This window comes from Sander lucioperca, chromosome 9 (assembly GCF_008315115.2).
Source record: "Sander lucioperca isolate FBNREF2018 chromosome 9, SLUC_FBN_1.2, whole genome shotgun sequence".
NCBI lineage: Eukaryota > Metazoa > Chordata > Actinopteri > Perciformes > Percidae > Sander > Sander lucioperca.
Window position 1 is genome coordinate 25,255,217 of NC_050181.1, and position 16,319 is coordinate 25,271,535.

Here is a 16,319-nt window from a genome sequence, read left to right on the forward strand (position 1 = left end):
TGGAAGGCTGCACGTCAGCGGCAGTTCTGGGCAGCTGCATGTCAGCGGCGGTTCTGGGCAGCTGTTAGCCAGCTGGGGATCTAGGGAGCTGCTAGCTAGCCGGGATTCTGGGATGGGGCCGCTAGCCAGCCCAGGGTCAGGAGAGCTGCACGTCAGCCCAGGGTCAGGGGAGCTGCACGTCAACCCAGGGTCAGGAGAGCTGCACGTCAGCCCGGGAACAGAAGGGTTGCACATCAGCTCGGAAACAGAAACACAGGTCAGCTCAGGCTCAGATACACAGGTTAGCTCAGGCTCAGGAACACAGGTCAGCTCAGGCTCAGGAACACTGGTCAGCTCAGGCTCAGGTACACAGGTCAGCTCAGGCTCAGATACACAGGTCAGCTCAGGCTCAGGTACACAGGTCAGCTCAGGCTCAGGTACACAGGTCAGCTCAGGCTCAGGTACACAGGTCAGCTCAGGCTCAGGTACACAGGTCAGCTCAGGCTCAGGAACACTGGTCAGCTCAGGCTCAGGAACACTGGTCAGCTCAGGCTCAGGAACACTGGTTAGCTCAGGCTCAGGTACACAGGTTAGCTCAGGCTCAGGGTCACAGGTTAGCTCAGGCTCAGGTACACAGGTCAGCTCAGGCTCAGATACACAGGTCAGCTCAGGCTCAGATACACTGGTCAGCTCAGGCTCAGATACACAGGTCAGCTCAAGCTCAGGAACACCGGTCAGCTCAGGCTCAGGAACACAGGTCAGCTCAGGAACGACAAGAGGTTGATGCAGGGCATGGTGCTGGGAGCCATGTTTTCCCCTCCTCCGTCTTCGGCCTCCACGAGTCCCAGTTGAGAAAACAGGAAAAGGTTCCGGGGAAGCAGGCGAGGAGACAGGTTGGGTCAGGAACAGAGAGCCAGTAGCTAGAAAACTAGTAGGCCATGAAACAGGCAGGCTGGTTGTCTGCTGTACATGAGGCTTGGAAAGGCTGTCTGGCTTGGAGACTAGAAAGCTAAACTCCTTTTCAGTAGCCTGCCAGCGAGCCTCCTTGATGCTCCTAGCAAGGGCAGGATCTTCCTCATGAAGATCATGAAAAAATCCCATCAAAAATTCTCCCACTGAGTCCATGGGGTGAAAAAGCGGTACAAACTCCATACCTGCTGGATCCATAACTGGACCCAGCAGAGGCTAAATACACAAGGTAATGAGGGAACGAGAGGCAGGTGAAAAAACAGGTGGAACAAATCAGGGTGGGGCAGAACAATCAAAAAAGGCGGGAAACAAACAAAGACAGGACGTAAGCTAGACAAGACAAGGGAGACAAGACAGACTATCAAAATAAAACAGGAAACCAAGCAAAACAGAGAAACAAGACTACACAATAAAACAGAACAAAATACCAAAACCCTGACACCTCCAACTGAGAGAGACGACGTAAATGTGCCGTGAGCAACGTGTCTGAAAGTTGTAAGTCTTCTGGTAGCTGTGCCAAGAAAAATCTCAATCATTCCTAATCTTGCAGAGACGGAGAGCGTAGGTATATGTAAGGAGATAACATAGGCACAGGCTAATTATTGATCACTAAAATGATAGTTAACATTAGTAATTACACTTAAACAGCTAATGTGAGACGAAAGTGCCTGCGCACTTGTCCTGTACTATACGGTAATTCCTCTACTATGCGACAGTACGTCCCGTGGTTATGACACAATCGTTAGCCTATTTTTACAAAAACGTCTGCTACGGAGCCATAACGTGAGGTACAAGGTAATGGAGCCTTTTATACATTGTCGTGTTTCTTTAGAAATAAACAATGGACAAATAGAGTCTTTAAACGCTTCAGATGTAAAGTTATTCGCTGTCAAAGTGGCGCCAAAAGGAATGGCAGTCAATGGAATGCTAACGGGGGGTGATCGCTTTGTAGCATTTAAATGGCGCCATAGGAGGTTCGCGGTCCGAGGAGAGGCTTACCCCCTTGGTTTACGCCAAATTCCTAACCTACATATACATTACGTTACTACGTATACATTATTAAGTGACATCAGACAGTTGTTGTCCCTTTTTCGGTGGCAGGAGCGAAAATGAGTCATCCTCAACATCTGTTGTGTTCTGGTTTCAGAATGATAAACAGTTGGAGAACAATTAGATAGAAAATAGATGTCGGCTCTACAGGATAAGACTTTTACTTGGCAAATATCATGTTTTTCCCAAAAGATTTTTAGGCTTTCTATTATCAAATGGCTTTAAAAAAAAATAATGCATAAAGCTACTGTAAATAGAGCTTTCCCCTGGAATCTAGGGGGAGATTTGGGCTGAGCCCCGAATGTTTCCAGCATCTGGCTCCGCCCCTGCCATACAACTGATTAACCCTTGTGTTGTCTTCCCGTCGTTGTCGACCGTGCAACTTTTTTCATTTTTCTGGGTCAAAATTTAAAATTAAAACTTTTTTTCTGTTGTCACTATTCTCGATGTATTTGTCGCTTTTTTCCAAGTTTTTCGTCACTTTTTCCCGATGTTTTTGTTGATTTTTGCTGCGCTTCTTTTGACGTTTTTTGTTTTGTTTTTTTTCAACGTTCTTTTATTAAAAAAAAATTCAAATGCTATATAATTTAATAAAACACCCAAATTCAATGAAAGTAGTGAACTGGTCATTTATTTTACTTGTGAAAAGCAAGTTGAATGGAACCACCTTATTTATTTTGACAATTTGGTTGAAAGAAACTCATATTTCTGATATAGAAACTTTTTGAAAATGGGTCAAATTTGACCCGAGGACAACAGGAAGGTTAAATGACCCCAAACTAATTAACACACTCTGAATTTAGGGCCTTTGGGGCCCCTGAGGGTCTACGGCCACGGGACAGTTGCCTTGTTAGTCATCCAGCCTTACAACAAGCTCCAAGGTAACACACCAGCAGAACACACTAAAACAACTAATATCCAACCATTAAAGTGCCATTTCATCGATGGTTGGCAGTAATATATGATTTATGATTGCCAGTCAATGAACTTAGGACGAAACATTCCCTAAACCAGTGTTTCTCAAATGGCGGTAGTTGTACCCTTAGGGGTACTCTGGAGGACTGCAGGGGGTACCTGACATTTTTTGCAAAATGTTTTTCAGTTACAAGGCTGTAGTTACTTCTACTGTCTTTTCTTTCCAAGTTTGTCGCTTTTTTCGAAATTTTTGTCACTGTTTTTGAAGTTTGTCACCTTTTTTAGAAAGTGTTGTCATACTGTTTTGACCTATTCTTTCCTTTCTTCCTTACTTTTTTCTACTGTCTTTTTTTCAAAGTTTTTTTTCTGCTTTTTTCAAAGTTTTTGTCACTTTTTTTTCAAAGTTTGTCGCTTTTTAGAATTTTTTGTCACTTTTGTCGCCCCAGTGTTGCGTTCCTTCTTTCTACTGTTTTTTTTTTTTTTTTCGAAGTTTTTGTTACTATTTTTGACCTATTCTTGCCTTACTTCCTTCTTTCTACCGTCTTTTTCCGAGGTTTTTCGCCTTTTTTCATCATCATTTAAATGTTTCCCAGGTACAAGGCTGTTGTTTAGTAAATCTATCGCTGACATCGCTGTATTCTTCCTCTTTATAGAGACTTTTTTTTTCTACCAAAAATTATTCGCGTTGGTTTACATGCTTAAAAAAACTGTTCAAAAGGGCTACATTTTTGAAAAAAGCTTGAGAAGCACTGCCCTAAACCATCACGTTTAGTCATGTTGTTTTTGTTTCCGACTGCTTGGATCAGAGTTATGAGGTCACAGGCTAAAGCGAGGGTTTTTTCAGTTTGGCTCGCACAGTCTGTGAAAATCCCTCACACCCACATGTGGGAATGTTCATTGCATCAGCAAAAAGGAATCTGAAATGATGTTACGGTCCGTGTAGGGAAGCACTTGCTCAGACTCAGATTCAGAGACCCCTGGAACGCTCAAATGTTAGACGACGGCCCGGGCTGTTTATGTTTATCATCCGCAAGACGTGTGTTGTACAGAGGCAGAGCAGGGACAGACTGTTCTGGGAAAATGCCTTCACTGTTTGTTTTACATCCTGCTCGGGCAACTGGCCGGGTGAAGTTTAACCGCATAATTACAGTGATGGAACAAGTACTTAAAAACAGGCAGAGAAAATAAAAAACTTAATATCACTGCAGTACAAGAGGAAATCCTGGATCCAACACCCAGTAGTGGAAAAAACAGACACTCAAGTACTTCAGTACAATTTTGAAATTTGTATTTTATGCAACTTTATATTTATTTTATTCAAAAACATTTGAAAAAAAATCAGCTTTGCAAATATTTCATGAGGAAGGAAATGCAGTCAAATTTGTAAGAACTCAAAGATACACACAATGTGCTTTGAATATAAACATAACTGTAGTTTGTTTACAAGAAAACTACACAGGGTAGTAGTATTATTATTCTTGTATTGAATACTGGAGTGTTACAGACCATATAAGGCTTTACATAAGGATGTGTTGGAGACACTGGAGTGCAGTGGACTATTTCACTTTTTTTTTTCCAGATTATTGAATTGTCAGGAGCTTGTCGTGTCCTATTTATTCTGTTATGTTTTTGACTATGATGTAAGTTGTAATATTTGCATTGTCACTTTGCAAAGTCTGTTTTGTGGACCCCGGGAAGAACAGCTGCTGCAATGCCACAGCCAATAAACTAAACACAGAGCACCTTTAAGGTGCATCTGCATTATTATGTCATCTCTAGGAACAACATTCCCTTGTGTTGTCTTCCATTTGACCATGTACTTGTCCTGAAAATCAAGACTTTTTCTGACGTTTTCGTCACTTTTATCGAAACTTTTGTCTCTTTTTTTCAATGTTTTTGGCTCTTTTTTTTTTTACGTGTAACGCTTCTTTTCACTACCATGTATAAACACCACTAACACCGACTTATTACCAGTTTTACACTCATTTTTGGAATTCATGGTCAGCACACCTCATTTATAGGAAATGATAGGCTCATATTAAAGGAAGGATAACTACAGAAGGGTAAATGTCAACGTTCAGTCTGGTTTTGAAATTTTCTTTTTTTTCAAATGCCATTTTTTTTTTTATAAAACACCCCAAAGTCAATGAAAGTAGAGATCCTATCTTTTGTTGTACTTGTGAAGCGCGATGTATGGAATCATCCAAATTATTTAGTTCAAAAGAAACCCATATTTCTGATATAGACATTTTGAAAAAAACGGGTCAAATTTGACCCGAAGACAACACAAGGGTTAAAGCCTTTTTTTATTTCAGTTTATTTTGTAATTACATGGTGAATATTTCTGCATTCATTTGCGCTTAATTGAGTTACCGCCAAGTAATTACTAATTACCAAATTACACATATACAATGCACAGATAGAGAGGGAGAACCGCACAGAGAGAGAGAGAACAGAGAGAGAGAAGGGTCATTAGGGGCCCACAGCACATTTTTGTCCTCGGCCCCACAGACGGTTTTCTGGCCTTGGCTTTTCCAGTTCAGACGGTTTGAAATAAGTTGAAATAACAGCATGACAGTTGGATTGGACTTTCCAATTCTTTGTGTAAACACCCCTCCTCCTTTGTATCATCCTTTTACTCAACAATCTGAGCCGCAAGAGTTTGATTTGAAGCAGAGGGGATTCTGTCAGGCATGTAAAAGCCGCCAGTTCTGGATTTCTGGAGCGTCGTCGAAATAGATTTCTTTCCGGCGTTCTCTGTCGTGGAGACGCGCAGGGGACAGAGAGAATCTGGTGAAGCTGTGGAGGATCATCAGACATTGTGTGTCACCAGAGGGGAGGCGTGAGCTGTCACAGCACCCTCTGGTGGTTCAGGCTCGACCCTCACTGCAGAGAATGAGTAACACTGCAGTGCAGACTGAACTGAACATAATAGAGAATTTGCATTCACACTGACCCTCCTTCTGCATCTAGAAAAAGTTCTGAAGGCACTTTCTTTCACATTATTTTTTGGGCTTTTCCACCTTTAATTTTGACAGTACAGCTAGATGAGAAAGGGGGAGGACATGCAGGAAATCGTCACAGGTCGGATTCAAACCCTGGACCTCTGCGTCGAGGCATAAACATCTCAGTATATGTGCGCCTGCTCTACCCACTGAGCCAACCTGGCCACCTGAGGATGCTTTCAAATTTCTTACAGTAATGGATTAAATTACAATTACAAATACATATTGGCATGTAAAAGAAAGGCATTTTAATTTTGTGTGCCTTGGATTTTGTGCCTCGGATTGTTTTTGAAGGAGACTTGCATTTAATATTTTTTGAGACCATATTGCAACCATAATGAGCCCTTCACAAGATCAAATTTCTATTTATTTCAGCTGCCAGACTTAGGCATAATAGACACGTGATTATTACGTGTCTTGAGAAAGGTCCCTGGGACCGAAACGTCGACATATAAAACCAAACGCAGAGGTGAAAAGTGTGTGCGGGAATTTTAAATTGTCTTGCTTTTTTTGTTATGCCTGTGAGGCTGTGACGCAATCTAAAACAAATTACATCCATGTGGCAGATACAGTTATTATTACCACCTTAAATACCTTTTATTTTAATTCCACCATAATTGGCATTAAAGTTTGAACTAAATCTGGCACTTTGAGCTCTATCAGGTAATTAGTTTGCTACCAAGCTAAACAAAGCACAAATCAACATGTATAATAATGAAAAGTTCCATTTGTAATGTACATAATGTTCTTGCTCTCTCCTTCAGTAAAGAAAAGGAGCATTATTTCTGCTATTGAAGTGTCTACATGGTCAGTTACACAGTAACGTCCCCCATTAGTGAATTCTGGAGCTCCATTGTCAAGCATATTCAAAGCAAACCATTGCCCATTCATCTCCTGGTCCCATTAGGGTGGCATGCAGTCCCACAGCTCATGGCAGATGCACTGGCAGAAGCCGTAGACCATGATCAGGACGAGGCTGACGGGAACCAGGCTCACCAGCAGCATGCCGAGCGTTGTCCTCTGCATGATGAGCAGGTAGACGCCCATGGGCAGCGAGCTGAAGTACAGCAGGCCCAGCACCCACACCAACGCCCGGGCCGATGTCTGGCACAGGAGGGACGCACAGTTCCACACCGTCCACCTCTGCGTGATGGACGCCATGGAGTCCGGACTGGACGAGCGGAAGCTCTGGTTCGATGTGTGGGATCCGTGTAGCGTGTCATGGTGACGGAGATCTGGGGAGGATGCAGGCCTCGGCGGAGGCTCCATGATGGTGATGAGCACAAAGTTAGGGGAGCCCCGGATGGAGGAGTAGGGGTTGGAGGAAGAAGAAGCAGATGAAGAGGAGGAAGGGGATGTGACAGGCGGGCTGCTACCCAATAGCGAGCTCAGGCCTCTGGGGCTGAGGAGCAGCTCCGTGGTCGCTTCCTGGTGGAAGTGGAGGTTTCTCTGGTTCCTGCTTTGGAAGGCCAGCGCCGCCACCAGGTTGCAGTCATCTGGCAGGCTGCTCACCGCCGGCCCCAGCAGTCTGGTGACGTAGCGGCAGAACGGGCACACAACGGCGTTGGGAGGCGACTCACCCAGGTCCAGGATCTTTATGAGGCACTTGGCGCACAGACGGTGGCCGCACTCCAGCACCTTGGGCCTGCGTCTCCCCAGGTTGTACGCACAGTAGCAAATCTTACACTCCAGCTCCTCGGTGCTCAGTATATCCACGTGGCCACCACCGCCTCCGCCATCCTCAGTGCTGTGCAGCTCAATCATCATCCTACAGCTTAAGCTCTATATCTATCTTGAGGTCAACAGAAAAATCCAGCCAAAAGCTCCGGTCCAGGCTCAGCAACGAGGGCCACGGCAAGTTTCCCATAGATGGAGAGGGTGACAATGGTCCACTCCACTGAAGGTCTGGGCTTCATTGTGGCTGTCCAACAGCCTCCTGCAGTGTACAGTATGTGTGTGTGTGTGTGTGTGTGTGTGTGTGTGTGTGTGTGAGAGAGAGATTTGGGAGTTGATGAGGGAAGTCCCTCGTGAGTTCTGGCCTCTGGAGTTCGCCTGCCTCCGAGCAGTTGGGGTAACGGTGCTTCGTTTGGGGCAAAAATGCCTTTCATGGGCTGCATGAAAAAAAAAAAGAGAGCGAGAGAGCCTGAAAGAAAGACACAGAGAGAAAGAGAGAAAGTGTGAGAGGGTGAGAGATAACTGTTAACACAGCATTAGAAGAGAACAAACAGAGGCAAAGGGACAACAAAGCAAAGCCTGTACAAACCGGAGCTGGAATTTTCGAGCCTGATCTTTTGTTGCTCAGTGAATTTCAGTCCAATTAGTGGCTGACAGACACACACACACACACACACACACACACACACACACACACGCACACACACACACACACACACACACACACGCACACACAAGCACGCACACGGACACACACACACACACACACAAACTTGTGCACAACTTGTTCTCGCAATAAATGACAGTACATTTGCGTCTGTGTGTGTGTGTGAGCTTGGCTGTGTGTGAATGCATGCTTAAAAACATATGAATAACTAGGTGTGACAGTTTCTGTGTTCTCTGTGTTTCAAATCAGTGTTATGAAGATGTTCCTGCAGCTAAATAATTTCATGATCCCTATTTTCTTGTAAATTTTTTAATTGTGACTTCTTGTAGAATTCTCAATGGATCATCCCAACGTCTCAGAATTGCAACCTTTTCGATATAAAATTCAAACTTTGCAATCGTATCTGCTAATAAACCCCAAATCTTTAACATGAAAGCAACATTTGTCGTGTAAATTGCATTATTCGCGTCGTTGCACTGACGTTGTGTGTAATTGCGCCACATGAAAAATTGAACACACCATTATGGTGCAGGGAGCAAATTTTTCTTGTGACGCGATTACATACAAATTCAATGCAAAGGTGCAAATTTGGCCTGAATACACATGAGAAATTTGCGTGATGTTATGAACCCAGACGCGATGGCGTTTGATTTTCCGACGTATCTGTGACTTCCACCACAGGTACCAAGCAGCAATAGTGATTATTTCGGCCACTATGACGAATAGAAATGGCGGAAAGAACTGTTGTTATCTCCTCTCCAATCCTAGCCGCTGCAGAGCTTACATGTCAGCAGAACCAGAGCAGATACATTACCGTGCCAACTGAGAAAACTTCTGTGATACGGCTGAAAGAGAGTAAGTGGGCCTTGAGTTGGGATTGTTTTGTCAAACTTCAAAATTGCCTTCAGAACAGGCCTGTAAATGTGAGTATATGTGGAAAAGAAGTGTGGCGGAGTGAAGGAGTGGCGCCGGCAGTAGGCATGTGCCGGTTACCGGTTTCAAGGTATACCGCTGTTTGTGGTTTTGGGTGGTGATGGGGCAGTGGATATGACACATACTGTACCTTTGGTGTGGGAGGTCAGGGTTCAGTTCCCATTGTGATACATCAACCAATGTATCTGTCAAATCTCTTCTAATGTTTGCGCAGATTCAGATTCAGAATCAGAATCAGAAAAGCTTTATTGCCAAGTACGTTTTTTACACATACAAGGAATTTGTTTTGGTGTTGTAGGTGCATGTCACATTCTCTAAAATAAGTTAAACAAACAGGTTAAACAGAACAAACAATATAAGTATAAATATATGTATATATATACACACACACACAGAATGTATTAAAAAATAAGAGAGTAAGAATTAAGATAAAAAGAGCAGATTAAGTACAGTGGCATGTAGAGCCAGAGGTAGGGTGTGGAGAGAATCATGGTGGTTTCCGGGCTTTGTTAATAAGGTTAGTGGCGGAGGGGAAAAAACTGTCCTTGTGACGTGAGGTTTTGGTTCTGATGGACCTCAGCCTCCTGCCAGAGGGGAGTGGCTCAAAGAGCTTGTGTCCAGGGTGGGAGGGGTCAGCCACAACCTTTCCAGCACGCTTCAGAGTCCTGGTGGCGTATAGGTCCTGGAGCGGCGGCAGATTGCAGCCAATCACCTTCTCTGCTGACCGAATGACACGCTGCAGCCTGCCCTTGTCCTTGGCAGTGGCAGCAGCGTACCAGATGGTGATGGAGGATGTAAGGATGGACTCAATGATGGCTGTGTAGAAGTGTACCATCATTGTCTTTGGCAGGTTGAATTTCTTCAGCTGCCACAGGAAGTACATCCTTTGTTGTGCTTTCTTGATGAGGGAGCTGATGTTCAGCTCCCACTTGGAGACGCGGAAAGACTCCACAGTGTTATTTGTGGAGTCACAGAGGGTGATGGGGGCAGGTGGGGTGGGTTCTTCCTGAAGTCCACAACCATCTCCACTGTCTTTAGACCGTTCTCTAGATTGTTTTGCTTGCACCACTTTACCAGGTAGTCAGCCTCCCACCTGTAGGCGGACTCGTCTCCATCAGAGATGCGTCCGATGAGGGAGGTGTCGTCCGCAAACTTCAGAAGCTTGACGGACTGGTGACTGGAGGTGCAGCTTGGTGTACAGGGAGAAGAGCAGAGGAGAAAGAACGCAGCCCTGGGGGGATCCGGTGATGATGGACTGTGAGTCGGAGATGTCTTTCCCCAGTTTCACATGCTGCTTCCTGTCTGACAGGAAGTCAGTGATCCACCTGCAGGTGGAGTCAGGCACACCAAGCTGGGGGAGCTTCTCCTGAAGCAGACCCAGGATGATGGTGTTAAAGGCAGAGCTGAAGTCCACAAACAGGATCCTGGTGTAGGTTCCTGCGGAGTCCAGGTGCCGGAGGATGTAGTGGAGGGCCAGGTTGACTGCATCGTCTACAGACCTATTGGCTCTGTAGGCAAACTGCAGGGGGTCCAGGAGGGGGTCGGTGATGGCTTTGAGGTGAGAAAGCACAAGGCGCTCAAAGGACTTCATAACCACAGAGGTCAGGGCGACGGGTCTGAAGTCATTAAGTCCTGTGGTCCTTGGCTTCTTGGGGACAGGGATGATTGTTGAGGACTTGAAGCAGGCTGGCACGTGGCATGTCTCCAGTGAGGTGTTAAAAATGTCTGTGAACACTGGAGACAGCTGATCAGCGCAGTGCTTCAAGCTGGAGGGGGAGACAGCATCCGGTCCAGCAGCTTTCCTGGGATTCTGTCTCCTGAACAGTCTGTTGACGTCTTCCTCATTGATGGAGAGAGTCGTCACTGAGGTGGGTGGGGGAGGTAGAGGTGATGCACTGTAGCTGGAGCTGTCGAGAGGTGTCGCGGGGGATGGTATGAGGAAAGACCCTTTGTTGTGAGGGGTTGAGGGGGATGGTTACCGGACTGACCCATTGTCTATCAAAGCAACAGTAGAACTCATTAAGGTTGTTGGCTAGGCGTTGGTCGTTGGTGGAGTGGGAGACTTTGGGCTTGAAGCTGGTGATCTGTTTGAGCCCTCTCCAGACAGAAGCAGAGTCGTTCGCTGAGAACTGGTTTTGGAGTTTCTCAGAGTACCGTTGTTTAGCCTCTTTCACCGCCTTGCTAAACTTGTATTTTGCTTCTTTAAGTCTGTCTTTGTCCCCACTCCTGAACGCCTCTGCCTTATCCAGCCTTAGCCTTCTGAGTTTGGCTGTGAACCAGGGTTTGTCATTGTTGAAACTCACCCTAGTGCATGATGGAACACAGCAGTCCTCACAGAAGCTGATGTATGACGTCACTGCCTCTGTGTACTCATCTAGACTGTTGGTAGCAGTCCTGAACACATCCCAGTCAGTAGAGTCCAAGCACGTCTGGAGATCTTCCACAGCTACACTGGTCCACTTCCTTGATGTCCTCACTACAGGTTTACAGAGCTTAAGTTTCTGCCTGTAGGCGGTCATTCCCCACTTGAAAGGAATTTGATGCATCCACCCCGAAATAAAGAACTGGATTTCACGCAATGACCAAACACTTCCTTTCCTTTTTTCCTCCTTTTATTTTGGCATACTTCAGCAGTTCAATTTGACGGTTCCATTTGAATTATTGCTTCAGCCAGAGAAGGCATTTGGATTGTTGTAGGTCTTTAAGATGCTTAACAGTTTAGTCTTTTCTAGCAGTAGCAGGTGAAAAACCTTTAAAACACAAAGAAAAAATAGATTTTTTTGTTTTTCCCCCGCGTATTTGAAGGTTTTTACCAACATTTTTGTTACTTTTTTCAATGTTCTTTTGCCATTATTTTCTCCAAATGCTTTAAAATTGAATAAAACACCCAAATTCAATGAAAGTAGTGAACTGATCATTTATTTGACTTGTGAAGAGCGTTGTAAGGAACCATCCACGTTACTTTCTTTGACAATTTGGTTGAAAGAAACCCAAATTTCTGATATAGAAACTTTTTGAAAATGGGTCAAATTAGACCCGAGGACAACAGGAGGGTTAAAAATAAAATACATTGTGTTCAATGGGAAAAAAAATAATGTTTTTAAAAAAATTTAAAAAATTAAACATTTTAAAGCTGTAATTGCAATACCGCAATACCGTATAACTGGGACATTTTTGCTGAAGGTTATCGTACCGTCAGAATCTCGTACCGGCCAACGCCTACCTGGCAGTGGAGAGTAGAGCAGGTCATTGCTGGAGATTTGGCACTGAGCTCTGATCTTGATTCAGGTCCAGAACGGTGCAGCCGGCAGCGTAAAATGGGTCATAATCTCTTTGTAGTTTTTCCGTTACTCCCCCGAGACGGATTCATTCTGTCTCAGTCATGTGTGGCAGGTGGCCCAGTCTGCTGTCGGTCACACGGCGTACTTTTTCTCTTTCTTTGTGCGATCAATCAGGAACAAACCGTCACTTTTTGGCTCCAACTAGCCGATTATTGTGGTAACAGAATGATATCAGGTCTCTCACAGCCAACTTTGAGGTAACAAGCTCCAGAAAATACTATAACAAAGGAAGAAATGATGTGTTGGGTAGCACCATGAGGTAGCCCACACAATGAGGATTTCATATGAAGCTACAATTAGATAGATGTCTACTTTATTCCCTTCTAATGCCCATATTTAAAAAAAAAACAAAAAAAACTTTATCCTTGCACTGCTATAGTTTTTATTATTATTATATATTATTATATAATATTATTATATATATTATTATTATTATTATTACTATGTCTACATTATTCTCTTATATTGTCCATGCTGGTCTCTGGACTTTATCCTTGCACTATTGGACTTATTTGCACTACCACCATGACACACACTCTCATAAAGTCTCATGCTTATACATCCCTTATAGTACATTCATGTGGATTTCTTATTTAGTATCTTTTCTTTTATTGTCCATATTATTTATGTGGATTTGTCATTTTATCATCCTGTTTATGATGTATGTGTATGTTGTGTGTGATGTCTTTAAGCTACTGGGATCTTGAATTTCCCCTTGGGGATCAAGAAAGTATATCTAATCTATCTATCTATCTATCTATCTATCTATCTATCTATCCAATTAAGCCACCAAAGTCACAGATATTGTGTGACTCTAAACAAACTACTCGACAAAAACCATCACAAAAGCAATGGTTTGGTAACTGGAAGCCATCTTATAATACATACAGCATGCAGAAAATACACTTAAACCAACAACAACAAAAATGTATTATGAGGTTAGTAATGACAAACAACGACAAGTGGAATCGTTAACTCTGATGTAGCTGAAATAGGCCAAGTGTGGTCAAATTGTCTTCTTTGTTTTACTCTGATTTGTCTTCTTCTGTGGGCCGTTATTAAGTAATATGCAATTATGGATGTATCAGTAATATACAATTTGTGTATATATGAATGCATCATTACATGTATTGTTTAAATTCGCTTTTGACTCATGTTTGTAAACTTTGGGTTTTAGGTTTTAATCATTGAAATGATTTTCATTATTATTTTCTGTTTTCCCATTCTTATTTTCTGTTGGATTGTACTGCATTTTTACATATGTTTATCATGTGAAGCACTTTGTCACCTTGTCTGTAAAAGGCCAGGTGCTATATCAAATAAACTTATTATTATTATTATTATTATTATTATTGATAATTTATTGTATTTATTTGGGCTTTAAAGCCTATGTAAAGCTGCAGAAAGTAATTTCTCGACCACAAGGGGGCAGAATAACAACCCAACTCAAATTTACAACTTCCAGCAAAAGGTTTTGATTCCGTTTTAAATATCAGAAATCTTCATTAATGCACACACACACACACACACACACACACACACACACACACACACACACACACACACACACACGCGTTTGTTTCACTATCTTTGTGGGGACCCGTCATTGACATAATGCATTCCCTAGCCCCTTACCCTAACCTTAACCATCACAACTAAATGCCTAACCTTAACCCTTACCCTCACCCTAACCATAACCTAATTCTAACCCTAATCCTAATACCAAGTCTTAACCTTGTGGGGTCCAGCATTTTGGGCCCCACAAGGCTGTGCAGTCCCCACAAGTATACTGTATTCCCTGGTTTTTGGACCCCACAAATATAATAAAACAAGCACACACACACACGCGCACACACACACGCACGCACACACACACACACACACACACACACACACACACACACACACACACACACGCACACGCACACGCACACTGACTGACGTCAATGACCTGACTGAACCACAACAAAAACAAGCAGCAGATAAAGTCCCTGAGCTGCTTCAAGTCAGACAGAATCAGACAGGAAGTATGGCGATTTTGCCTTTAACAATAAAAGTCCCTTAAATGAAAAAAAAAGTACCATTAAAGTCACTGAAATGAAATTACAGCAGTTATTATTTACCTTTGGGTGTATACTTTACTTCCACGGGTGAAAACTGGACATCACAGAAGAGGCTTTTAGCTGCATCTGAAGTCACATTCACCAAATATAATACCTCAGTCATGATGCATACATACTAATCACACCCATGTTTGAGGCCTACCTCAGAATTTCCAGATGGCAAAGTGATTTAGAGGCAACACTCATGCCCCACACATCTAAAAATAGACATTTTGCTTCTTGTTAATAATGCAGTCAGCCTTATTAACAAGGCCCCGGACCACCGCTAGACACTTTGCATTAACCCTATCCATCCTGGACTATACACCTGCCCATTGCACACACTATATACCCTGTATCCTAAACCTTTTGCTCAGTAATTCAGGTGTTCTGGAAAAAAAAGGTAATGAGTGATATTAAATATATACTTGACATTAGAGTTCCACTCACACCTGGATATCTTTTGGGAATTAATACAAACCTCAAGATCAATTCTAGGGACAGATACATATTTAAAATGCTCAGCTTAATGGCACTGAAGCAGGTGACCAGGCTTTGGAAACAAGCCAAATCCCCTGATCTTCGAGCATGGTACAAGACAATAGAACACACACTGGAAATGGAAAAACTCACTCTAACAGTCAGAAATCAAATAGAAAAATGGAATAAATTGTATCCAGAGCATATAGTTAGAAGAATAATTAAACTTTTCTAATAAGTGCATACTAAGTGCAACTATAGGTCATCTGCCATCCTTGCCCATATCACAGCACATATCTTTTCATTTATTTAAGTATAGTGTACATGTGTATTTATGCTCTTATCTATTTATTATCTCATGTTTTTTTATGTGTTTTTGTGCGAATGTGTGTGTGTTGGCTACCTGTTGTGAACCAAATTTCCCCTTGGGGACATTACAGACATTTCAATACTGTAGATGGATATGCGTGCACACATGAGCACGCACACACACATACACAAGCTCACACATACTGTATACACACACACACACACACACACACACACACACACACACACACACACATGCACATAGTGGAGCTGCCCCCTCTTTTTGTGTGCGTTTTTATTTTTTGTCTTTCTGTGTTTTTTATGATTTCTCTTCCCTGTTGTGTGATGTGTCCCCCCTGGTCCCCCTTGGTGTTTCTATTGAATGCTAATATGAAGAGGGGAATCTAGTACGATAAAGAATGTAAGGATTTTTGCCCTTGACACTAAGAAAAGTACTACAATAAAGTAATAAAAAAAACTTTCAGCACACCCCTCAACACATTCTGCACTAAACAATTCAGCATATTTTTCCTTAAAGTTAAACATCTGTATTGTTTCTGTATGTATTGTTTATTTCATATTAATGTTGAATATGTTTATTTAGGGTTGCCTGTGTAGCTCACCTGGTAGAAAATGCCTTCCCTTGTACAGAGGAGGCATCGGTCCTTGCCGCAGCAGCCGTGGGTTCAATTCCGACCTGCGACCCTTTGTTGTATGTCATTCCCCCTCTCTCTCTCCCCTTTCAAGTCTAAGCTGTCCTGTCATATATAGGCCTAAAAAGGCCCAAAAAAATATCTAAAAAAAAAAAAAGTTTATGTAGCCTACCATCAAGACCAATTCCTTGTGTTAATCACTTAGCAATAAATTCTATTCTGATTCTAATAATAAACATTTT

The 16,319-nt window shown here is 43.0% G+C and overlaps 1 protein-coding gene across 1 annotated transcript; it reads right to left on the reverse strand.

Annotated features, from left to right (window-relative positions):
* Positions 1-6,513: 6,513 nt before the first annotated feature.
* On the reverse strand, positions 6,514-8,226 carry rnf182 (ring finger protein 182). Its single transcript, XM_031290978.2, has one exon. It carries the CDS (start codon positions 7,683-7,685, stop codon positions 6,822-6,824), a length of 864 nt encoding a protein of 287 aa, XP_031146838.1. The 5' UTR covers positions 7,686-8,226; the 3' UTR covers positions 6,514-6,821.
* Between the last annotated feature and the right edge of the window lie 8,093 nt (positions 8,227-16,319).

What these genes read in the sequence shown, in the direction of transcription:
- rnf182 (XM_031290978.2), bottom strand. Translation starts at nt 7,685, where the DNA reads ATGATGATTGAGCTGCACAGCACTGAGGATGGCGGAGGCGGTGGTGGC.